Genomic DNA, 27,054 nt, shown 5'->3' on the forward strand with positions numbered 1-27,054 from the left:
AGTGTTTTAAAATTATTTCTTTAATGTTCCCGGTTTTTGGTGTGAAGGTTGTGCTAAAGACGAGATTTAAGTTTTGGAGGTTTCTAAATTCTTACATAAAAGATAGCTCCCATGTGAGGATATTTTATTTTATTTATCTTTATCTTCTTCATGCACCTTGGAAGTAGGTGAAGTTGTGCCAGAAGTATTTGTTGCTATCAATGGCCAAGAGTACCATTCACAGAGAGTTTGGGGAAAGACTGCAATTCATGGTCTGGCAGTCCTTTAGGTGTCTTTTACTGAAGAGTGGCTTTCAACTGACCACTCTGCCATACAAGCCACATTGGTGGAGTGCTGCAGAAACTGTTGTCCCTCTGGGAGGTTCTTCAATACTGGAGATTTGTCAGAACATTGGGTTCTTGATTATCTCCCTGACTAAAGGAAAATTCCTTGAAGTCCAACCTTTGTAATGAATAGCTTACCTGCATTTAACATCAGGTTAGAAACATGTTGTGCTGAAGTAGGGTGCACATTTTGTAATCCACTGTAGTTTAAACATGGCAGACATCTGGTGTCAAATTATTAAGTAGACTAGATCATTTGGATTCTCAACACACTGCTCTTCTCTTTTCCTGACCTGTCCACTTTTTTTTTCCACCTCAGGACATTTTCCAAGAAAAGGAGAGGGATGACTCTTTCAGACTATTCTAACACATCCCAGATGTTCTCCATTTCTGCCTCCTCCTTTAGACACACGTTCTCCTTTAATGGTTTTTCTTTATTTTTCATGACTATTTACATTGTAGATTCTCACTGAAGGCATCAAAACTGTGTATGAACACATATGGAGTTATGTAGTAAATAAAAAGTGTGAAATAACTCAAAACATCTTTTATGTTTTAAATTATTCAAAATATCCAGCCTTTGATTACTGCTTTGCACACTCTTGGCATTCTTTCGATGAGGTAGTCACCCTCCATGGAGAAGACTAGAGAAGTGCTTGAGAAGATGAGGAGGGTGAAGGTACCAGTGGTCCCAGTGGCAATCAGAGCACTCGGTGCAATGACCCCCCATATTTGGTATTGGGAGGGGGGGCGGTTGTCACCATATCTGGTAAGAGGAAGGTTGAAAAGAAAATACTGGTGCTTGCCAGTTCTATCCCTCAGCCTGCTAGTAGATGAACCCATGTTTTAATTTTAAAAGTCCTAGGTGTTTTTCAGGAAAGTTGACAGATATTTGACCTTTTCAAATAATTTTAGTAGCTGCCCCTATGGGATGAATTTGAAAATCCTAGGTCACTTCCTTCTTGAGTTAACATATTCATAAGATTTTCAGAAAACTTTACCTCTAGGATTCAAACTAATCCATTAGTAGATATGTCTTATGGTATCCATTTAAAAATCCTACGTTGCCTCGTTCTCGCATTGACTTGAATATCCACATGGACTGCCTGGCAGGGTGACAATACCCCGTCAGCCTTTGAGATGTGAGAATGCGGCATGTTGTATAAAGTGCTTTGAAAGGACCTCAAGGAAAATTATAAATTTTGGTGTGATTTTTAATGTACGCTAAATAATAAATATATACACACACAAACACATATCTACATATATACACACACACACACACACACACACACACATATATACACACACACACACACACACACACGTATATGTGTGTATATATACACACATACACACACTAACCAATCCCCGGCCCCCTTCCTTCCGCTTAGCGTACAGCCTCAGGGTGCTGGACTTGGGGTGAAACCCTCCATGCATGGTCAGGAGCTTTCTTGTCTTTATGTCAGTGGCTTCTATCTCCTCCTTTGGCCAGCCTATTACCCCAGCAGGGTACCTGATCACGGGCAGGGCGTAGGTGTTGATGGCCCGGATCTTGTTCTTACCGTTCAGCTGACTCCTCAGGACTTGCCTGACCCTCTGCAGGTACTTGGTGGTTGCAGCTTTCCTAGCGGCCTCTTCATGGTTCCCATTCGCCTGCGGGATCCCCAGGTACTTGTAACTGTCCTCTATGTCTGCAATGTTACCTTCTGGTAGTTCAATCCCCTCAGTTCTGACTACCTTCCCTCTCTTTGTTACCATCCGACTACACTTCTCCAGTCCGAATGACATTCCAATGTCATTGCTGTATATCCTGGTAGTGTGTATCAGTGAATCGATGTCTCGTTCACTCTTGGCATACAGCTTGATGTCATCCATGTACAGGAGGTGGCTGACAACCGGCTTGAGGGTCCTGCGCAGTATCTTAGCTGTTCCCAGGACTGCGCTCTTCTGGACAGAGATCTCCGATGTTGTTCCCGGGATCTGCTGGAGCCACTCGCCTAGCTTGGGAGTCACCGCACCTAGTGCTCCGAATTCCAACAACGCCCTGTTTTCGTCTCTTGCCCACCGATGCCTTCTTGTTCCAGTAGCCCACTTCTCGTCAGGGTGCCCTGGTTCCTCAACACCTGACGCGGACCTTGTTGATCCGGGCGACGTCCGAACCGGCATGCCTTCATATTTGTCTGTCTCGCTCATGTCTGCGGTAGGCTCACTTAGCATAGGGGGTCTAGCCTTAGGACCATTACTGGATACAGACGCCCCAGGCAGGAATCGAACTTGCGATCTTCTGCTCCAAAGGCGTGCGTATAACTAACACACACACACACACACACACACACACACACACACACACACACACACACACACACACACACACACACACACACACGAACGATGGTTCTGGTTTTCATTGACAAGTGCTATGTTCTTAATAAAGCGCATGGTATGAATTTGCAACATATATATTATCATTTCTCATATTTGTTTAGCAGTATAATTGAGAATACAGTTATAGTTGATGTGTACTAGATAAGCTTTCAAAGTAAAAATGTGAAGTATGAAGTAGCCTTTGCAAACCGATTCCTGTTTAAACAATGACAATGGTGACACATGTTAACAATATAACATTAATTAAATGTACATATTTAACACTGACAACAAGTAAAATATTGAATATTTTACAGTTTTATATGAAATGTCACTGTACTGTACCGAAGAGCTTTTGATAAACCAGACAGAAATGGTGGCACCTCTACAAACATCTGAAACAACTCAAAATAGTTCCCTCAGGGCTGTTAGGAAAAAAAGAAACGTAAGAATGTATAGTTTTACATTTGGGCCAGAAGCCTGATTCATGTTTTATATGCAGTCCATGTATATATTGTTGAGGATCATCTTCTGTTAGCCATGAAGCTTGTTTCATTCTTCCACTTACAGCCTTCACTCACAGGGAATCCTACATTTAGAATGAAGTTTATGAACATGCAGAGAGATTAAACACATTTAAAATAATGTTTTACTTGACATAAATGAATGATTAATGAGTAATAATCCAAAACATTTTAAAGACTTCAAAAGTACACACTTTGTTTCCGTGCCGTGTCCCGATTTCTGGCCTTTGTCAGCTGAATGGCCTCACACTTGGTCCTCTTCATCAGAGGAGGTACAGACTGACAGGAGCTGTGTCTCTGTTTGGGTGCCACATCATCACCAGATCTACCTTTCTTCAGTGACTTGAAGCTGTTGTGGGTTCGTAGGTTACTCTCCAGACTACTTTTTTGAGCTCTCCTGGTTGGGACAAAGCGCTTTTGACAGTCATTAAACACTTGCTTCTTGGCTGATTGCTGCATGGATGTAGAGGATGATGGGTCCTTTGTATGAGTGTAAGACTGACTTAATGTTGAGGTGCTGCTGTTGGAATGAGATTGCTGTAAACTGTATAAAGAAAAATGTTGTCTGGGACTAGCTGAGCTGTTATTAGTTTTAGAAAGTAATGTATGGTGTGCATCAGTGTGGTGCTTTCCTCTGTATCCAGTCTTGTCATTTATCTCTTTGTAAAAATGTTGCGTCTCCTTTTTAGAGGAGCGAGTGTTTTTGCTGGTTTCTGGTGCCACCAGAGTTTCATTTTTTTGGACTGTAGAGTGCTCCATGTGCTTCAAGCGCTCACAAGGCTGAGAAGATTTTTGAACAAAAAAGTGAGGACTCACGGGATTAGGACTCAAATCCACAGTCTGGGGATACCTTTTAGGCATGTACTTGGATGATGGACTAGTTTGTCCATGAAGTAAGGCATCATTGCTGCCCTCAGTTAGTGATGAGAGTACTATGGTTCTTTTCTTCTGTTTGTTAACGCATTTTTCTACCACATTTTCCATTGTTTTTGAGGTCAACTGCCTTTTTGCCTTTTGTTGAACATGCTCGTGGCAAGCTTTAGTGGAGTATGCCTCCCTCGCCACAGACTTCAGAAACTTCTCAGATGAGTCTTTGGATGACAGATTGATTTGAGAGTTTTCATTGGCAAAAATCTTGGTTTGGGCTTCAATGAAGGTACCGTTGATATCCTCCATTTCTAAAGAAAATGTCTTACTTTTGGTAAGGACTTTTTCCATGTCTGTTTCCACTGTTTTTGAGGTAGCTGGTCTGTTGGCTTTTTGATGAAAGTGCTTAGGATCCCTTATAACTTTAATCAGTTTTCTCTTCTTTATACTGTGCGATGGTCTAAAATTTACGTCCTGTTTCTTTTCTTTCAACTGTGGATGTTGAAGTTTGGATTGATGCTGAGACTTTGTGTCTGCAGGAAACATACCAGGCTCTGTGGTCTTTCTTCTAGCACTTTCATGCTTGCCGTCCTGCGTTTTATTGTTTTTCCTTTTTTCATCATGTGAAGTACCATCCCTCCCCATCGACTCAGAGAGGAGTCCACTTTTCCTCTTGAAATGTCTGTTAATTTGGTTTCCATCATCCTCTGTGTCAGATATTACTATAACAGCAGGATCATCTGAAATGTTTTGCACTTTTATACCATGGTGAGATCCAGTATTATTACACTTTTCTGTCCTTTGTGAAAGGTCAGAGTTCCCACTCTGGATCACTTTGTTACAACATCTGGATAATGTAGATTTAAGTCCATTGGTTTGACAGTTTCCTTTCACAGTTCTGCACTGACCATCAACAGTTTCAGGAGAAGGTTTCTTCAGTTGATTAAGGCTGGCAGCTCCACTGTTCTCTATGCACACAGAGAACAATCTCTTTGTTTTTGTCTCTGGACAGCTTTGGACACCTTCATCCTCTGTGTCAGAATCAAGGTTGATGATGTCATCCTTTTCTGAAGGCTTGCTTCTGTCCCCCGTTTGACTTTGTTGTAAATTTGTCATCTCATGGTCTTCATTTTCTTTTTCAGAATCAGAGTCATTTTTCTCTGCTGATGCAGGCATTGACAGGTTATTTAACAACTGTTTGGACACTGTCAGATAGTTACGTCCTGAATCAGAAGAGTAATCAGAACTATCTTCAGTTTCACAACTGTCATCAGGATCACTATGTGATTCCCTATTTTGCGGTCTATGAGCTTTTGTCTCAGTTGTGCCCCAGGAAGAAGGCACCATGAAGGATTGTTGCATTGTCTCTCTAGATTGTATGACTTTTGCTAGATGAGAAGGTGTGTCAAAAACCTCCATCATAGAAAAAGCAGAAGCTGGTACATGGTTTGGAACAGATCTGGGTACCTCACAGACAGCTGGATTTGGGTCACTTTGTTTCACCTGGTCTTCATGCTCACCATCATGCTGTGAAACTGTTTCTGGGTCAGCCTGGCCTTCATCTGCTGGTTCCCATTTAACATCTAACACGCTAATAGGCATAACTAGCCAATCATCGTCCTCATCAGTCTCCTCTTGGTCTTGTGCATCAGAAAGGGGGCTCAAAGAGCAGCTTGCTTGCCAATTTAAATGTTTCTCACTGTCACATTTAGGACATAATAAACGTTCAAACCCATCCTCCGTTTCAACAAAACATGGACAAGAGCAATGTTGTGCTATGCCAAGTGTTTGGTTCTTTGGAATCTTGGCCTGACTCTGCACACCTCCAGACTGCGTAATGCTGGCTTCAGACACTTCACATGAAGGTGAAGGCAGCTCCTCATCATTATTATCAACTTCTGGATTTTCTTCACTTACGTCTTCACTTGAAGGGTCCCTTTGCTTTGTGTTTAGGAGATTCATATCCATATTTGATAAATCTTCTGTGTCTGAAATATCTTCATATTGTGGATCTTTTACAACGGTTACATAGAACAAAGGAAGAGATGCACTTAAGTAAGCCTGTAAACACACACCAGTTGTATCCTCTTCAGCATTTTTATAGCTTGTTTGGCTGCACACTGATTGTTCACTTTGGTTCATAGAGACTTGTGTTTTGCCAAGCTCAGTTTTATCAGTTAATGAATCTAGGCTGGAAGGTGCAGCTGCATCATCTTGATTTCCACCAACCACACAATCCACACTGCCTAAACCTACTCCTTCAACTGGTTTAAGGCTAACATCCTCCCTCTCCCATCTCACATGCATGGATAACAAAGGTAGAGTGCCTGGTGTTTCTTTGACTCTCTCGCGCTCTCCTTGTGAGGAAGTGCAGCTGACCATTAATCTTGGGGACTTCTCAGTCTCTTCTGACAAGGTAACCCCAGACACTGCTGTCACAGTCACTGCACTCTCTGGTTCATTCTTTGTGCAAGTGGCAGCAACATCCAACAAGACATGTTGATAATCTGGGGACAAAGAGATGAAAGTTACTTATATCTCCATTCCAGGTTTGTTGCACTATGATTCAGAAAAGTTGTCTGCAATTCTTTTTACATTCTTCAGTCTAGCATTTGGATTCTTTGGTGCAGGTACTGAATAATTAGGAGTGGTTATACATTATTTCATCAACCCTGGCATTTCTTTTATCTTCAGTCATCAGAACAAACATGACTGACAACCCTTTACAGACAAAATTAGATCCAAGCAGATGCATTTTGGGGGCATGTTTTAAACTTTATACAGCAGAGATTAGTGTACCTTTTAAACGTTTCTCTGATGCAGATGTATCATAATTCTTGTTAGAGCTGGAAAATAATTCTGTACCTTTGCTGCTTTTCAACCTGTCTTGGTCAAGAGGTTCTCCAGTTGCATTAGTGCAGTGTTGAATCCCAGAAACTTTGGAAGAATAAGGAGAGATCTTCTTCCGCTGTCGTGTCTTCTTCAGTCCACAGTTTGTTGAATTTCTCACTTCTTGATTCTTACAATGTCGTTCATCTGAAATATCAGCTCCAATATCAAGTTCAACATTGGAACCCATTTTGTCTCATGAAGATGATGAGGTGGTAATTAAGGATCTACAACAATGGGCATGATGTGGAAACCTTGCTCCAAAGCCCTGGACAGCATACATCCTGTAAAACAATATAAAACAAGATTTGGGTTATAGTTAAATAATTGGGTTAGAACAGAATAGTTCCCTTGAGGCTACTGTTGTTGTGATTTGCCGATGTATATAAATAAAATTGAATTGAATAGCCCTTTATTTTTTATATATATAAAAATATAAATCATAAAGACATCAGGAATAAATAGAAGAAACTGAAGAAATTTATACAATCAAGAGGAATGTATACAAAACAATAGAAAGGCACACATTGGAGAGCAAAGTGCTTGGAAGCAGTAAAAACTGACTTTGTTTGAGTATAGAGTCCGTAGATGAGTAGCCTGAGTGAAGAGGGTTACTCAGTCCATGGCTCAGATTGGTGAGATGAGTGGGTAGTGGTGGGATATGGGGGGCTATAATTTATTAACAGTTCGAATGGCCCGGGTGGAGACAAATTCCACCATTCTCCATTTAAAATGAGGAGAGTGAACCTGTCTGTGCCTCCTGAAGCTTGTATGAGTTATTTTGTTTTAAAAATGTTCAGCTTCAGGTTATTTTCTGAGCACCAGCAGACAAGTTGAGCCCAACCACGGTGGTGTCATCAGTGTATTTGACAATGGTGTTGGTTGGGTGGGATCGTGTGCAGTCATGTGTACGGGGGTAAAGTAGGGGGCTGAGAAGGCAGCTCTGTGGGGATACGGTGCTGAGTGACAGTGGTGGTGGTGGGGGTGTTGAACTGATTGAGGCCAGTGGTGAAGTCTTTGATGCAGGAATAAGCAGCAGGGGGGGAGGATCTGGTCCAGTTTGGGGGTGAGGATGTTGGATATTATGTTGTTGAATGCTGAGCTGTCCATGCAGAGCATCTTTATGTAGCTCTTCCTGTTCTCCAGAAGGTTCAGTGCTCTGAATTGATGGTGATTGCATCCTCCGTGGATTGATTTGCTCTGTAAGCAAAGTTTTGGGTGTAGTCTCTGATGTGCTGAGATAGTATCCAATCAAAACACTTAATGACTATAGACACAAGGGCAATAGGTCTGTAGTCATTTAGGCTGTCTATACCAGCCTTTTTGGGGATGTGAATGATAGTGGAGGCCTTCAGACAGGTAGACAGGGAACAGTGCCATGAGTCAGCTCTCCTGGGGTTCACTGCTCTCAGTCTCCTCTTGACTTCATGCGGGTGCTATCGGGTGTTGGGAGGGCTCCGTCATTTGTAGTTAGTTGATGAGGAAGCCCTCTATCCTCCTTCTGTAGGCTGCCTTGGCCTACTTGATGGCTCTCCTCAGGTTGGCTCTCTCAGTGCTTTACAGGGAACTGTCCCTCAGCCTGAAGGCTGAGTTACAAGTTCTTATCAGAGCCTGTACTTCACTTGTCATCCAAGGTTTTCAGTTAGGAAAAACCCAGAAGGTTTTAGTCACTGCCACATTCTCTACACAATAGTTAACGTAGAAAAGGACAGACTGAAAGAAGGTCTCCAGGTCCTGCTGTTTGAAAAGGGACCAGTCTGTCAGATCAAAACAGTACTGTAGCTGGAGGACAGCATCATTATTGCTTTGCCATACTGTTCCACTTATTTTCTTTTTAAACTTTCAAATTATTACAAATAGGGCTGCCACAAACAATTACTTTGATAGTCGACTAGTCACCGTTTATTGTTGCGATTAGTCAACTAATCAGATCATGCATCCATTGGACGTAAAACATGTGCACCAGCATGCATCTGCTCTTATATAACTATCGTTAGCTTACAGCTTGAAGTGTTTAAGGTATGTGCTAACTAAAATAAAGACAAGATGATAGTTTTTTTAAACCTTTAATGAAATTTGCAGATTGTCTGGGTGGAGAATATAACAGGACACTGGAGTAAACGCTCGACCGTCTCACAGTTTTGTTTAATCAGTTTTCTGATGTTTAATTCAGCTGTGTGAAAATTATAACTTTAAACTCAGCCAAACCGATTTACTCAGGAACAAATAAAACCCTGAAAAAAGCCAAACAATAAAATTTGTAAGTTATCTAGGTTACTTATATATCATGTTTAACCTGAGTAGTGAAAGACCGCGGGGGGGTCTGAAAATGATGTGCCGGAGGTTCGCTGTTCTTGCCGGCTCTAGTGAGCCTTGAACCCCCAGTCAGCTATCGAGCTGGTGGGTAACAGACGTCGACGAAAACATCGGAGCAGTTTTACAAATATGTGATGTCTTGATAAACAGAGCAGATTTGAAGTTTACACAACATATTTCCAGGCAAGAATGTAGCCAAGTTTATCTTGTTGTTCTTCAGACATGTGAAGCTAGAGACACTGGCAACTAGAGATGGGTATCGTTTAGGTTTTATCCGATACTGGTGCCAAACCGGTACTTTTGAAACGGTGCCGGTGCTTAAACGGTGCTCAAACCGGTGCTTAAAGAATGGAGAACACAAAATTGGTCCAAAAACCTCTCATGTTCAGCTGTTTTTTTGTAAAAAGATAACAATGTTAGCCTTTTCTGCAGCTATAGGGCATATATGGTATCACTCTTGGCTGGAAGCAGTGCTTAAACAATGGAAAAAACACAAACTTTGTCCAAAAACCTCTCATGTTTAACTGTTTTCCACTTTTTCTTTGGTCATTTTAGCCTTTTTGGCCAGGGTGAAGGGAGTATCTGCCATCAAACAAGAAGACAGCCGCATGTAACTACGACGGTGTTTGCAAGTTCACCTTACATGCATTAATGTAATAATTTGGTTAGCGTACTCAACGTTAATTACACACAAACAACATGAAGCTACTCACGCAGAGAAGAACGGCTGCTGCTGCCATCATCATCCTCATCATTTCTGCTACGCTGACAGGGCTAGGGGCCAGGACTCTCCTCTTCGGGTTTTTGGGGGATGTTGCTAACTCCGGTCCGATAACAGGCACCACACCCGCAGTAGATGTGCACGGTGTGAGGTCTCGCAGCAAGCTATCAAACACGGTGCATTTCTCGGCTTTAAAAAAAAAACAAAAGAAAAAAAAAAACGCTATGCGTCGCCAGGAGTTTCATCAGATTTGAAGTGTTACCTCCTTTGACAGTATCACAGTATCAGCTTAAAGCACTTGTTGCAGGCTGCTGAGTTTGCATCTTTTGCTGTGAAGTACAGCCAGACTTTTGATCGCTTCGCCTTGGGCATTTTTAATCTGTAGCTCTGCTCTAAAAGAACGTACGTACCTGGCCCCGCCTACTATTCTTGGAAACGTAAAATGATTGGCTAGAATTGGCTCAGGAAAAAAGCACCGAAATAAAGCACCGAAATGTGCGCTGCTTTTCGGTCTGGTTACTACCGTTTATGTCAGAACCGGTGCCATCATGGCACCGGACACCGGTACCCATCCCTACCGGCAACCATAGTCAATTGTCTTCCAGGGGCCAGAGCAGGCGACATTGAAGGAAATTTAAAACTGCTGGCTAAGGGTAAACGTAAATACAGTAAGATCATAATTCACGTCGGCAGTAATGACACCCGGTTACGCCAATCGGAGGTCACTAAAATCAATATTGAATCGGTGTGTAACTTTGCCAAAACAATGTGGGACTCTGTAGTTTTCTCTGGTCCCCTCCCCAATCAGACCAGGAGTGACATGTTTAGCCGCATGTTCTCCTTAAATTGCTGGCTGTCTGAGTGGTGTCCCAGAAACGATGTGGGCTTCATAGATAATTGGCAAACCTTCTGGAGGAAACCTGGTCTTGTTAGGAGAGACGGCATCCATCCCACTTTGGATGGAGCAGCTCTCATTTCTAGAAATATGGACCAATTTATTAAACCCCCCAAAATATGACTATCCAGAGTTAGAACCAGGAAGCAGAGTTGCAGTCTTACACGCCTCTCTGCAGCTTCTCTCCTCCTGCTACCCCCCCCAAAAACCCATCTCCATTGAGACTGTGTCAGCTCCCAAACAGACAAAAAACAAACCAAAAACCAGCAACAAACAACTTAAACATAAAAAAAAAAAAATCAAAAAAAAAAAATCACAAAGAAAGAACAATACAGTATCCACATCTGAACCAAAGAGTAAAACAGTGAAATGTGGATTATTAAATATTAGGTCTCTCTCCTCCAAGTCTCTGTTAGTACATGACTTAATAATTGATCAACAAATCGATTTACTCTGCCTTACGTCTGTGAAGGTTCTCAGTCATCCAGGTCATCGTAGTCAAAGGAGTTTGCAAAGAAAAGCGTCTGGACTTCTTTAAGTTGCTTGAAGACGTTTCACCTCTCATCCGAGAAGCTTCTTCAGTTCTAAGGTCAAATGGCCGAGAGTCCCAGATTTAAACCCAGTGGGAGTGTCCCCCCAAGGAGGGACAAAGGACCCCCTGGTGATCCTCTAATCACATGCGCCAAGGTGTGAAAGCGGGTGTGGGACCTAATCATATATATACCTAATCATGGATTAAAGAACCCACCCACCACTTTAATCACACTCTAGATCTTGTTTTAACATATGGCATAGAAACTGAACATTTAACAGTGTTTCCTGAAAACCCTCTGCTGTCTGATCATTTCCTGATAACATTTACATTTACAGTAATTGATTACACAGCAGTGGAGAGTAGACTTTATCAAAGTAGATGTCTTTCTGAAAGTGCTGTAACTAAGTTTAAGAATATAATCCACCCACTGTTATCATCTTCAATGCCCTGTACCAACATAGAGCAGAGCAGCTATCTGAACGCTACTCCAACAGAGGTCGATTATCTTGTTAATAATTTGACCTCCTCACTATGTACGACTCTGGATACTGTAGCTCCTGTGAAAACTAAGGCCTCAAATCAGAAGTACCTGACTCCGTGGTATAATTCTCAAACACGTAGCCTAAAGCAGATAACTCGTAAGCTGGAGAGGAAATGGCGTGTCACAAATTTAGAGGATCATCATTTAGCCTGGAGAAATAGTTTGCTGCTTTATAAGAAAGCCCTCCGCAAAGCCAGAACATCTTACTATTCGTCACTGATTGAAGAAAATAAGAACAACCCCAGGTTTCTCTTCAGCACTGTAGCCAGGCTGACAAAAAGTCAGAGCTCTACTGAGCCAACAATCCCTTTAACGTTAACTAGTAATGACTTCATGAACTTCTTCACAAATAAAATTCTTATCATTAGAGAAAAAATTACCAATAATCATCCCACAGATGTAATATTATCTACAGCTACTTTTAGTACCATCGATGTTAAGTTGGTCTCTTTTTCTCCAATTGATCTTTCTGAGTTAACTTCAATAATTACTTCCTCCAAACCATCAACGTGTCTTTTAGACCCCATTCCTACAAAACTGCTCAAAGAAGTCCTGCCATTAATTAATTCTTCGATCTTAAATATGATCAACCTATCTCTAATAATCGGCTATGTACCACAGGCCTTCAAGCTGGCTGTAGTTAAACCTTTACTTAAAAAGCATCTCTAGACCCAGCAGTCTTAGCTAATTATAGGCCAATCTCCAACCTTCCTTTCATATCAAACATCCTTGAAAAAGTAGTTGTCAAACAGCTAACAGATCATCTGCAGAGGAATGGCTTATTTGAAGAGTTTCAGTCAGGTTTCAGAGCTCATCACAGCACAGAAACAGCTTTAGTGAAGGTTACAAATGATCTTCTTATGGCCTCTGACAGTGGACTCATCTCTGTGCTTGTCCTGCTAGACCTCAGTGCTGCGTTTGATACTGTCGACCATAATATCCTATTAGAGCGATTAGAACATGCTGTAGGTATTACAGGTACTGCGCTGCAGTGGTTTGTATCATATCTATCTAATAGACTCCAATTTCTACATATAAATGGAGAGTCCTCTTCACACACTAATGTCAATTATGGTGTTCCACAGGGTTCAGTGCTAGGACCAATTCTATTTACATTATACATGCTTCCCTTAGGCAGCATCATTAGAAAACATAGCATAAATTTTCACTGTTATGCAGATGACACGCAGCTCTATCTGTCCATGAAGCCAGATAACACACACCAATTAGTTAAACTGCAGGAATGTCTTAAAGACATAAAGACCTGGATGGCCGCTAACTTTCTGCTTCTTAATTCAGATCAAACTGAGGTTATTGTACTCGGCCCTGAAAATCTTAGAAATATGGTATCTAAGCAGATTCTTACTCTGGATGGCATTACCTTGGCCTCCAGTAACACTGTGAGGAACCTTGGAGTCATTTTTGACCAGGACATGTCCTTCAATGCACATATTAAACAAATATGTAAGACTGCTTTCTTCCATTTGCGCAACATCTCTAAAATTAGAAATATCCTGTCTCTGAGTGATGCTGAAAAACTAGTTCATGCATTTATTACTTCCAGGCTGGACTACTGTAATTCATTATTATCAGGATGTCCTAAAAACGCGCTGAAAAGCCTTCAGCAAGATCGCTGACAGCTATAGGGTGTATCTCAGTGTCTGAAATGTCACTTAACAGTGAGCTGCTGACTAGGAAAGAATCCAGTAGGAGTGATGGACATGTGAGAAGAAAGTATATCCCTTACGTCTCCAAAAGTTGAATGTTCATCTGGACGTAGCGTTTTGTGGGAGAAACGTTTCGTCACTCATCCAAGTGATTTCTTCAGTCTCAGCTGACTGCAGGTTTCCCCAAACCTTATAAACACTACATTTGCATAATGACTGAAACCAGCCCACTGAAGGAACAATGAGCTGTGAGGTCAGTTCCTTAATCATAATTATGCAAATACCGTAAACCTACGCATACAGATCAGTATCTAAGGTTTGACTCTCATCATCCACTGGAGCACAAACTGGGTGTCATCAGGACGCTACAACACAGAGCGAACACCATCCCCACTGACACAGCGGCCAGGGAGGCAGAAGAACAGCACATCAAGAAGGCCCTGAGTAAATGTGGTTATCCCAGCTGGACTTTTGTCAAAGCTGGGAAGGCACCTAAAGAAAGCTCCAGCCGATCCAGGAGAGAAGGACAACCGCTGCCCAGGCGAAAACCTGTAGTGATCCCATATGTGTCAGGAGTATCGGAACAGTTGAGACGCATTTTTTCTAAACACCGGGTCTCTGTGGCTTTTAAACCCCAAAACACGCTGCGCCAAAAACTGGTCCACCCCAAGGATCGGGTCCCCCGACACAAACAGAGTAACATAGTGTACGCTGTTAAGTGCCAGGAGGATTGCCAGGATTTATACATCGGGGAAACCAAACAACCTCTAGCGAAGCGGATGGCACAACACAGAAGAGCTACCTCGTCAGGCCAGGACTCTGCAGTTTATTTACACCTACAGGCCAGTGGACACTCTTTCAACGATGAGGATGTACACATCCTGGACAGGGAAGAATGCTGGTTTGAGCGTGGAGTCAAGGAGGCCATTTACGTGAAAAGGGAAAGACCATCTCTGAATCGAGGAGGGGGCCTAAGGGTACATCTTTCGCCATCTTACAATGCTGTGATTGCAGCCATCCCCCAACTCTCTGTGAATGGTACTCATGGCCATTGATCAGTGTTCTTTGATCAGTGGGTTTTGGTCAGTGATTGCTGATCAATGGTCATGGGAATTTGCATAATTATGATTAAGGAACTGACCTCACAGCCCATTGTTCCTTCAGTGGGCTGGTTTCAGTCATTATGCAAATGTACTGTTTATAAGGTTTGGGGAAACCTGCAGTCAGCTGAGACTGAAGAAGTCACTTGGATGAGTGACGAAACGTTTCTCCCACAAAATGCTACGTCCAGATGAACAGATTCAACTTTTGGAGATTTACTTTCCTGGATGATTGAGAACGCATCAAGACATATATCCCTTATGGCTGGGGTGAAGGAAGTGCCATGTGTCGCAAAGACCACCATTTTTCAAATCAACGGGAAGAGAATGGATCAACTCAGAAAAGCTCCACTAGTATTTTAACAAAAAGTTGCACAGCAAAAGAGGCACACCAAACACAGGTACAAATTATAACAGCAGTGTAGGCCACTTGTGTAGGCTTCGCTATAGACTTTATATAGATTCACTTCACAAATCAACAACAGTCTTTGAGCTGCAGTAGCTTGTCTGCTGGACTCAGCCTTTGTTTCCCATGTTCAACAGTGAACCTTGGCTGTCTAGGACCATGTCATTGGTCCACCATTGTGAATTGGCCAGTTAATCCAATAAAGGAGATCTGAACCGGCTCTCCATTCAAAAGGTCAGAATCTCCGATCCTATGGGTATTACCCAATTCAGTTAGCAGAAACTGATTCAAGCCAGTGTCGAGGAAACTGACGTAGCTCATTTGTCTACGTTCGGGTACCTACCCTACTAGCAACCCTGAAGTTAGGTACAGCCAACAGCCACACCGATTAATGGCTGCTCTCCTCATTTATCCTTGCACTTGTCAAAGGGCTAGGCATTTACTTTACAGCTGGGAGAATAGGTCCCGTGGATTTGTTCATTTGAAGGGCTAGAACAACAAACAGGAACACTATGGGGAGATGTAAGGCTCATACACAAGATTTACCTTTTACTCTGTGGAACAGTAATGTGTCACGGTCTTTGTTTTGAGTGTCTTGTCTCTGAGTTTTTGTATTATGATCTTAGTTCCCTTTGTTCCCCCAGCTTATTCTTTAGTCTAATGTCTTAGTTTGGCTTTCTTGTATTCTCTTAGTTCTCTGAGTATTTAGTAGCGGCCCTCTGTCTCTTTGTTGTTGTTCTGTGTTTCATAGTTGCTCTGTCTCCCCTAGTCTAGTTTGTGTCTGTGCTACTTCCTGTTTTACTTTGAAGGTCCATGTCTCATGTGAGTGTATCCTACTTTGCTCCCTCGTCTCGTCAGTTCTGATTTCTCCCAGCTGTGGTCCCCTTCTGTGTCTCATTCCCCTCGTTATTTCCCAGTGTATTTAAGCCCTGTGTCAATGTCGCGATCTCCCTCATGCTGTGTGGATCTCCCTGTGAGTTTAGTTTGTCATTTTCCAGTTTAGTTTACTTATGTATGCTTTTCCCAGCCAGCAAATAAAGCTGTGGTTTTGAGTTCATCCCTTGTGTCTACGAGTTTGCGTTTGGGTCCTCTCCTGCCTGCACACAGCCGAAACATGACAGTAGATCACGACCATTACATGGACCCAGCAAACCGCTCTCAGCTGCGTGAGCGTCACGATGCTGCCTTTGCCGAGCTGGAGGAGGAGCTCCGCTTGAGGCCGTGGCACACTCCTGACTATGGGCGGATTTTCCGAGGAACTCGGCTGGCTCTCAGCGGTCCCTGGAGCTGCCGAAAGCCCCCCACCTGCGGCTTCACCTGCACCCAAGTCGTGGTCGCTTCAGGTGGGAATTCTCTGCGTCTCTTCAGATGCCCACGCTCCAGCCTCGGTGTCGCTGTTCTGCATGCCAGAGGCTCAGCAGTTTTCTCCGCCCACTTCCCGAAGGAAGCGGCGCACACGCCGCCATAAACTGGACAATGTTAAGAGACTCCCGTTGGTGAGTGACAATGATTATTTTTCTCCTGCTTCTATGGACATTAAACACAATGGACTCACTCCTGATCCTTTTGATGTGTCCCTGCTGGACGATGATGTGGACTGGGAGAACTTTTTCTGCCCTGCTCTCTCTGAGCTGGAAAATGACAGTTTTTTGAACTGTGTACCCTATCAGTACAAAACCTACAAAAACTGTGAAACATTGTGGGAAAGAGGCAGAATTTATTTTTGATAGATCGGTTTTTGTGGACCCGGTAGAGATTCCTTTTGAACCTGCCCAAGCAAAGACTATTTTTTTCTGAGCATAATTCTTCGTCTACCTGTGTTTCTGCTCCCAGGGCAGCTCGGGCCCGGCTTTTCTCTGCACCCGTTTCAGTTCCTCAGGTGGAGAAAGCTGAGGTCCAGCTGGTCCCTACTCCGGCTCCCCGGCCGGCTGAAGCTCTGTCGGTCCCTGCACCCGTACCAGCTCCTCGGGTGGGGGCAGCAGCTGCTCAGCCATTGCCGGTGCCTGTTCCGGCCCCGAGGGTGAGGGCAGCCGTGACTGAGCTTCCTTCTGCACCCGTACCTACTCCTCGGGTGGGAGTGGCTCGTGTCTCGCAGATGCCTGCACCCGTTTCTGTATCCACTGTAAGCGTAAGCAAGTCTGTCCAGCCATCTTCTCCGTGTTCAGAAAGCTCAGAAGGGTTAGCTCAGCCTCTGTCACAATTGTCATCAGTACAACAGCCACTACAACATGTATTACAGTCCCTTGCTCAGTCATTAGCCCAGTTCTTAGCTCAGGCATCGGCTTTCCCCCCAGTTCATACCCCAGCGCAGCTCCCGCTAGCTCAGTCGCCTGTGTCCCCGCTAGCTCAGTCATCTACCCAACCACCTACTCCACTCTCACCACAGCCATCATTACAGCCACTAGTTCAGTCCCCTGTGCCAGTTCAGACTTCAGTTCAGTCTCCCGTAGCAGGTCAGCTTCCGGTTCAGTTACACACTCAACCACGGGTCCCAATTACCTCTGGCCCTACATCAGCTCCTGCTGGATGCTCAGGTGAGCACATCCAGCACTCTGCGGCTCCCACGTTGCCATCTGTCTCCGCTGGGGGTTCTGGAGAGCCCTGCCAGCCTCCTGTCTCCGCTGGAGGGTCCGAGGGACCGCTTCAGCCCTCGCCAGCTGCAGCCTCATCATCCTCGCCTGGTCCGGCCTCTGCTTCTGCGTCAGCATCGCCTGGTCCTGTCGCTGCCACGCCCACACCCAAGCCACGTTCTGCGCCTCGGAATCGCCGGCCACTTTCCGGGCCACCAGCTGGACGGCATCGCCGTCGAGGTCGGCCCCCAGAACTGTTTCTGCGTCTCTGCCGCTGCCGCCCGCACGGTCGGCCCCCTGAACTGTGTCACCGCCGTCGTTGCCGCCCGCACGGTCGGCCCCCTGAACTGTTTCCGCGTCGCCGCCGTTGACGTCCGCAAGGTCGGCCACCTGAACTGCTTTCCCCTTGGCTCCTGTACTGTCGGGACCAGGGTCAGCCCCCTGAACTATGTTTCTGGACTCCATTCCCTGCAAACCATGGTTGTTTTTGGCCCGCCTGTTTTGTTTTGAATGGTTTCCAGGGCCCCTGTGCTTTTCATGGACATTTTGTGTTGGACTCTTTTCTGAGTTCCTATGATGGACATTTTGGTTTTGTTCCGATCTTAGTTCCCTTTGTTCCCCCAGCTTATTCTTTAGTCTAGTGTCTTAGTTTGGCTTTCTTGTATTCTCTTTAGCTCTGAGTATTTAGTAGCGGCCCTGTGTCTCTTTTTTGTTGTTCTGTGTTTCATAGTTGCAGTCTCCCCTAGTCTAGTTTGCGTCTGCGCTACTTCCTGTTTTACTTTGAAGGTCCATGTCTCATGTGAGTGTATCCTACTTTACTCCCTCGTCTCGTCAGTTCTGATTTCTCCCAGCTGTGGTCCCCTTCTGTGTCTCATTCCCCTCGTTATTTCCCAGTGTATTTAAGCCCTGTGTCTCCCTGTGTCAATGTCGCGATCGCCCTCATGCTGTGTGGATCTCCCTGTGGCTCCCTGTGAGTTTAGTTTGTCATTTTAAACTACAGGGAATAACAGTTCACTCTGTTTATATATCCTAGGCATGTTTCTCCCTCTCCACCTTCCTTTCACCAAAAAAGGCTTGCTCCATGAGTCACATCCTGTTGACTCATGTACACACGCGTGCTCTCCTATTCATGCACTCCACTTTCGCACCACAATCATGCCTGGGCAATGCTCCATCTTCCCCCCTTGTCTTTGCCATAATTTCTGTGTGTGCCGAGTCAAATCATTACAACACTTCATTATTCAGGTTATAGTCTCTTTCGTCATATTGATTAGATTAATAGTTGATCATATTTAGTTATAATTATGCATGCTTAAATATTAGCAGACTCAATTATAAATTGAGTCAAAATTCTTATTACAAGACTTCTGTGTTAACACTGTTACATTTGGCTTGATGGTACTCTTTTCATATACATTAGATTCCTTTATGATGGTGAGCCACTGTTCCCTCGGACCAATTTTAACAGATACAGACCAGTGTAGACCAGGAACAATCCAAAAGAGCTGCAATGTCAGAGATGCTTTGACACAGTCATCTAGCAAGCACAATCTGCCCCCTGTCAATCTCACTGAAATTCTCACAAGCACCACACACAGGTAGAAAACTGCCACCATTTTGCTGCACACATTAAAACATCTAAGCTTCCACAGAGAGTAGAGTCTGCCCATCCCCTTCTTATACACAGCACCACTGCTGGTCTTCCAGTGCAGTCTGTCAGTCAGATGAATACCAAAGTATCTGTAGCTGTCAACTGTTTTCTCCTTACCCATGGCTAGTTGCACGTTTTCTCTGGAAGTCAAAAGCCATCTCTTTCGTTTTGCTCACATTCAGGAGGTGATTTCTGATGAACCACTCCTGCCCACCTTCAATACACCCAATCACTACAGTGTCAAAGAACTTCTGCAGTCTCACTGTTCTGCTAGAAATCTGTGGAGTGCAAAGTAGTGATGGGTAGATGAGACCTCGTGAAGCGTTTCAGCACATTCCCCAAACTGTATCGATACTGTGTCGACACAGTGTTGCTGTTTTGCTCCATACTGACACCTGCTGGACCTTAAATATCATTGCAGGCAACTTACTTGAGACTCACAACAGACACTGATTCAATGACCTAGTCATACTTGTACACTGTAAGGTATTGTACTTTCTATGGAATCATTTTGTATCTTTTACATTTCAAATATTGTAGACATCTATAAAATATATTGTGAATGACACTAAGTGAAAATTAAAATGAAAGTATTGTGAATATAATATTACCCATTTGACTCAGAGTTTATTATAAAATTCTATTCAGAAAAATAAGTTTATCCAGTGTTTTTGCATTTAGTCTATTGCGTTTTTTTGACACCATTTCCCCAGCTTTGGAAAACTCACAGGCACAGATGAAGCTGGGGTACACAAACTGTAAAGCCAGGTGGAAAAGGTTCTGATAAGATGTCTTCCTCATCCCCCAGTACGTTAAAGGATCCTCTGATCTTGGAATGTTTCTCTCCGACACTCTCCACAATACTAAGGGGTTGGCAGTCCCTTATAATAGAATTCAGGACTGCCTGGTCCAGAACAGTCTTCCTAGATGCTTGATTTCAAAATAATAAAACACATTAATTAAAAAAAAAAAATGATGATAAAGCTGTTCAGTGTCAATATAGGCCGACCTGTGTTCATTCTCGGTGTGTTTGTCTCCCCATTTTCATGTTTGGCTCTGTAATGCCTAAACACTGAGGACGTGCTTTTGTTTGTGTAAGAAATGCAGAACAGATGCGACATTTAACCTGCATAAAATGAAATAAATAATTTACACTGCAGGTCACATTGCTGTTTTTCCTATTCTGATAGATTACACTGAAACAAAGACAGACAAACTATTACCTTATTTGCAGTTAAAAGATCAAAATGATCCCACACAACAGAAACATTTCTTTTTCTCTCGGGCTCCATTTTGTTATGGAGAGATGTGTTTTTTGTTTTTTTAATCTTTGCGAGAGTAATTTCGTGTTTTTTTTTTTTTTTTTTTTTGTGGCGACTCATTCCGTTGATGCGGTACCTTTTAAACACAGTTTGGCGCGTTGGCAATGAGCGATACAGCAGCTGTATCGATCACGTGACTTTTTCTTAAAGCGACGCACGCACCGATACAGGCTTCGCTAGGTGAGCTTGATACATGCGTCGGTGCGTCAGTGTTGCTGGACCCATCACTAGTGCAAAGTAAATGGGGATGGTGATAGGACTGTACCCTGGGGGGAGAGAGTCCCCCCCCCCGAGCTGTACAATCTGTGGCCTCTTACCATCATTTGCTCAGCAATCCAGGAGACAGAAGTGGTGACACACTGAGCAACTTTTCACTGACCAGAAATGGCTGGATGCCATTAAAGGCACAATAATAATAATCATAATGCCACTTCTACTGTCCAGGTGAGAGTGAGCATGTCGTAACAGGTAAATGACAGCATCATCCGCCCCCACAAGAGGCTGGTAATCAAACTGAAAAAGGTTGATAACATCAACCTACAAGCTAAGCTGGGCAGGAACCAGTCTCTCCTGCACCTTCATGACCTGTGATATCCTGTTTGGGAGTTGTGTCATCATAGCCCCTCTAGTGCAACTGTTACACACACACACACACACACACACACACACACACACACACACACACACACACACACACACACACACACACACACACACACACACACACACACACACACACACACACACACACACACACACACACACACACACACACACACACACACGCTGTCTGTCTGTACTGGAATGGCTCTTTGTTCAAAGGGTCAGAGTGTCTGATCCTAGGGGTATTATCTTAACAAGTTAACAAAAACTAAATTTAAGCCTGTCAGGAGAGGATATTGTACAATGTGATCAGCTATATGAAATGTATCTTTTATTTTATCATTAAGCACATGTCTATGTGACTTTTCACCTAGTAACTTGTGTGATGAACCTATGCAGCTACTAACCGCTTCCTGTCTTCAGAGAACATGCAAATGTAGAGAAGGGGAAAAACCCGCTGCTCTGAATGACGTTGTTACCTTTGTACGCACACACAGAGAAATATTTTGTATAAATAAAGGACGCAGACAGTCAATAGCCGCAGATCCTGCGTTAATGGCTGCCCTCTATGGGCTCAAAATGTGGTCATAAATATTTTGTACTTGTGTTTTGGAAATGACAGTCTTCATTACAAAGCTTTCTTCGTTATGAATTAGCATACATGTTTTTATTGAACATTTGAAGAACTAGCAAAAAAACCAGAAACTGTTGTAGAGGACAAAGTCAGAGATAGAAATGACAAGGAGCAGGTGCATCTAGTACAGGCAGAGCTGCTGCAAAAACCCACAGAGCTCAGCAGCCAGCGCAACAAATTCTGGATCCTTTGCTTTTAGTTAGCAGTTAGCATTAGCAGCACATGCTGCGTCCGATGCGAAAGGACCTTTATGCTGCGCACTGTGACTCACAGCAATGGTCCCGGGTCAGCCCTGACTTTGTGTTAAACTAATCCTTAAGTAATAATGGTATTTCTAACCACTGACATACCACAACTTTATCCTTTCAACAGCTGCTGAAAGTTAGGGGACCTAGCTGCTATCAGATATTTATATAGAGAGCCTCCAGCTTCAAACTGTATTACCCTTCAAGGACCTGCAGTTCAAAAAAGTGCCCCTCCGACAGCCAAACCCATCTGTTCTCTGATTGGATTGTTACATTTGTGATTGACATGACATTGACCAATCAGATGACAGGAAGAAAAATGGGGTCAAAATTCGTACTTGTAACTTGCAGGAGGGGTTTGGCTAAGTCCACACACAAATCTTTTTTTTTTTTTTTTTTTTTTTTTTTAAAAACACATACAAATCTTTTTTACGCACGCACAAATTCTTTTTACACATACAAATCCTGATTTACAAGTACAAAACTGATTTACAAGTACAAAATATTTATGACCACATTTTGAGCCCATAGCCCTCGCGAGTAAAAGAAATTCTGCAGTGTTTTTGTGTTTTCTAAACTCAGGAGTCTTGGCTAAAGAAAAGAACGGCAGGGTAATTTAAAAGAAATCCCCTGTCAAAGCCAGTGGTGGGGGATTTGCCCAGTAACTAACTACCTTGATCTGAACAGTCTACCTCACTGTCCGCTAGTTGACGCAGCATTTGTACATATGGCTGTAATAATGTTGTTTTAGGTTAAAATGAATTAAAAACTACTTGATGCATTCTCAATCATCCAGGAAAGTAAAGTCTAACGGACGGACTCAATTTTCCAGCACCCTGGCACAGACTTTCCCAGGGAGGCTGAGGAGTGTTGACCCCCTATAGCACACCCTTGAAGATCCAAGCAACATTGTAGAGGCTTGTTAACCAAGATAGCCCTACAACATCCAAAGCCTTCAGGAACTCAGGGTGAACCTCATCCACCCCAGGGGCCCTGCAACTAAGGAGTTGTCTAACTGCCTCAGTGACTTCACCCCTGGAGAGGGAAAGGTTATTCCCCTCGTCCCCAAACTCTGCTTCCTCTAATGAAGACATGCCAGTGGGATTAAGGAGTTCCTCGAAGTACTCCTTCCACAGCTCAACAATGTCCTCAGGCAAGGTCAGCAGCACTCCGCCTGCACTATACACACTGCAGGTAGAGCACCACTTTCCCCTACTGAATCGCCTGGAGGTTTGCTAGAATGTCTTTGAGGCAGTCCAAAGGTCTTTTTCTGCGGCCTCACCGAAACCACTTCTTTTTCCATAAGCCTCTGCCAGAGCCCCGTTCCACTTGGCCAGTCAGTACATATCAGCTGTGTTAGGAGCCCCACAGACAAACCAAGCCTGATAGGACTCCTTCAGCCTGATGGTTTGCTTCACCTCTGGTGTCCACTATCTGGTTTGGGGGTTACCACCATGACAGGCACCAACCACCTTGCAGCCACAGCTCAGAACCCCTCTTCACCTGAGTGTCCAGAACATATGGCCGCAGATCTGATGATTCGATTGCAAAAATCAATCATCAACCTGTTGCCTGGACTGTCCTGGTGGCATGTGCACTTATGGCCGCCCTTTTGTTCGAACATGGTATTCATTATGGAAAAACAGGACACCACTCTGTTTCAGATCTGGCAGGTTGGTCCCAATCATGCCGCGCCAGGTCTCACCAGCGTTGCCCACATGAGTGTTGAAGTCTCCCAGTAGGACGACAGAGTCCCCAGGTGGAACAACCTCAAACACCCAGTGACTCCAAGAAGGCCAGGTACTCTGAACCTCCGTTCGGCACATAACCCGAAAACCCTACCCTTTAGCACTTCTGATGTTAATGAGCATTTTTGTTTTCTCATAAAGAAGGGATCTAACCATGTTCACGTTATATTTTTTGGATGTGTCTTAGCATGTAGGTTTTGAAAATGAAATGCAGCTATGCAACTAGTTTAGAACCATGCTAAAACCTTAGAATCTCAGCTGAATGCTCATAAAACTTTCCTACAACCACCAAACACCAGGAAAAAAAAAATGACAGAAATAGGCTTACTGTATCGGTTTCCTCAGTTATTTAGACGCCAGCCAATAGACCAATGATTATCAGGAGCTACTGCAGCTAACTGTCCACATCAGAGCCACTTCCGCCTACTGACTTTTTCTGTGTTCCAGCCTCAGTAACATCTGCTGCACGTTTTAGACCTCTGATGAAATCTCACAAGTGTTAGCTTTATTTTGATACCAAGATTGTTTATACAGAGCTTGTAATTGCAGAACAAGGAACAAGTTAATACTAGGCCATTGGTATATAAAGTCAGTTGTTACCTTTGGCTTGTCATGCTCAATAAACTAACATTTGACGAAAGACTCTTTAGACTTTGGGGGTCCTTTTAAGCAGTCTACAAGAACATTTGAGAGCTACTGCGAATTTTGACTCAAGAGTAAGATTTTTATTTATTTTTTTTTATTTTTTTATTTTTTTTATTCAATATGTACTTAGTTTATGGCAGTAAAATAGCTGTTACCTCACTATTCATGTGACATGGCCATAATGGCATAGCTCAGTTGTTGTCAGGTAACTGTAGAAAATACTGGTTAATTGGAATTACAGATTAGTTAATTATTGTAGTCCAGTTCTTGACTCATGGCTCGCACACTTTAAGATTAAGCCTACTGTGGATTTCACCAGATACCCCCAATACAGGTGTGGACCCGGCTCTCTCTACAAAAAGGTCTGATCCTGTGAGTATCACCCAGTAGGCAATGCAAACCTTGAATGAAGGCGGGGAGGAGACTGACCCAGTGTCAACTGCCTTTTAGCTCTCCAAATGTCAGTCCTACTCCCCCTGAAGGCGTGCTTGGGTGCCTTTGCAGGTCAAGAACATTCCTCCAGTGACATGCGTTATCAGCAGCTGTCCTCTATAATCCATTCACTTGGTAACAACATGGGTTAAAATTTTGTGGCTGTTTTCTCTTCATGACTCTATCCATCACAATATACTCAATGCAACTTATTTGTTTATCATACATGGCAAAGTCAGAGACTGAGGTTGTTTAGCCTCCTTAGGGTCTCACCAACTCTCCCTTCCCATCCTTTTCTGTCCTTACAGACACACACACACACACACACACACACACACACACACACACTATGCCCAAGGTCAACGTTAGCACAAACATACATGCCACCCAATAAAGAGTTTCAGTGAGAGGTCTGGTATTACTGGTATTTTATATTACTACACCCATAAAAGCCTGGATGTTAAGTCATTTTATTCCACTTTTGGATAACATGAGCCAGGGAATCTCTGACACTACATAACTTCTTTAATAACACAGTTCAGCTCGAACTAAACACTGAATTCAATTCAGTTCAACTGAAGTTTGGTTTTTAAAGGAGCAAATCACAACAGCAGTCACCCGAGTTCACTTTATATTGTAAGATGTCACAAAAATATTAACACTGAGTGGTAGATGCTGTTATTCATTAGCAGTGATTCCCTAAGTATGGAAGTGGGCCAGAGTAATAATAGAAATTAAGTTTGAAATTACAAGCATGTAGCATTACATACTTATATAAATTCATTTATTTATATAAAAAGTGCATAAAACTAGTGACAAGAGGTGGTGTGACATTGCTTATTACTCTGACTTAAACTTGCTTGTGATGACGTTTGTGCCCCAGTGGCAGGTACATACACTTTGCATATGACTGGGTGCCATTGTACCATAGTTTATGGGGTTTTGTTTTGGAATAAAATTTCATGGAAATTTTCAAGGCGTGCGCGATGACTTCTTTGTGCACGTGACTGCTAAGTTCAACTCGCGGGTTGTTGAATTTACGCGCGAGGAAGTTAATTGCGTTTTTCCCTCACGCATTCCAACTAATGTATCGGGAGCAGCTTGACCAAGGATATTTTGCACGCAGACTGGAGCAGGAACAAACCTGCTGATTAGTAAATGAGTTGCTATACCTGCTGAACTACAGTCACGTCGTCATGTAAAATGACACACACATACAAACACTGAGTTTCACTTTTTTGGAAGAGATGACGCACAAAAAGATATTTTTTACATATAAAGTTCACACAAAATGCGGGCACACAAAAATCTTCTCTGTCAGTTTACTTACCACATTCGCCTTATTTAACACAATTTTCGTCTACTTCGAGGCTTCCACATAAACGCAGTAGTATATTTCCACTCCAGACTAGTAAAATCCACGAGAATGTTGGTAGTCATCTGCAAGAGTCCATGCTTCCTTATAAAATAATAATTAGGACTTGATTATATTTTCCTCACATCCGCTTCTGTTCAAAGGGAATTTTGTCGACAAAGTCAGTGTTCCTGCGAACGGCGGTGTACCAAACACGCATGCTGCCTAGGCCACACACTTCAAACAAACACAACAGGACCGACTCAGCTCCTGTTTCCTCTTAACTGTCCCGCTCCCTGAAGGAATAAACGGGCGAAACGGAGCCTTTATGTGTCATGTGAGTCAATTCTGATTGGTGTGTTTTTGGTAGGCGTGGATAAACTCGCACGAGGTGGAGCATAAAATATATATATAATTATATGTAAGCGGGGGTTTCCTCAGGATCGAAGTGCTTAAGACGTTAATCCAGAAATCCTGTATCCAAGTGTGCAAGCTTGGTTCTGTTTGTTTCGGGTGGATTCACATTTATGACAGCTGACATCTTAATGCATGACATCACAATCTGGCAGCTGCTAACTGAACATGTAACAACTGTAAAAGTACCAGCACTGCTGTTCCTAATCTAAGTACACAACATTTAAAAATATATTACTATTAAATTAACACAGACTGAAACTGTAAAAACCCATATACTATCAA

General features: G+C 43.2%; 1 protein-coding gene across 2 annotated transcripts; it reads right to left on the minus strand.

The window, feature by feature from the left end:
- Positions 1-2,936: 2,936 nt before the first annotated feature.
- LOC102081782 (uncharacterized) lies at positions 2,937-26,646 on the minus strand. Of its 2 annotated transcripts, none has more exons than XM_005475575.3 (4): positions 26,332-26,646; positions 6,947-7,254; positions 3,409-6,588; positions 2,937-3,279 (listed from the first exon to the last, which is right to left on the minus strand). In XM_005475575.3, exons 2-4 carry the CDS (start codon positions 7,158-7,160, stop codon positions 3,215-3,217), a joined length of 3,459 nt encoding a protein of 1,152 aa, XP_005475632.1. In that variant the 5' UTR covers positions 7,161-7,254; positions 26,332-26,646; the 3' UTR covers positions 2,937-3,214. The 2 variants fall into 2 exon arrangements, with proteins under 2 accessions (XP_005475632.1, XP_019202381.1); XM_019346836.2 differs by lacking the exon at positions 26,332-26,646 and adding an exon at positions 10,000-10,050.
- Between the last annotated feature and the right edge of the window lie 408 nt (positions 26,647-27,054).

The sequence above is a fragment of the Oreochromis niloticus genome, linkage group LG17 (assembly GCF_001858045.2).
Source record: "Oreochromis niloticus isolate F11D_XX linkage group LG17, O_niloticus_UMD_NMBU, whole genome shotgun sequence".
Classification (NCBI taxonomy): domain Eukaryota; kingdom Metazoa; phylum Chordata; class Actinopteri; order Cichliformes; family Cichlidae; genus Oreochromis; species Oreochromis niloticus.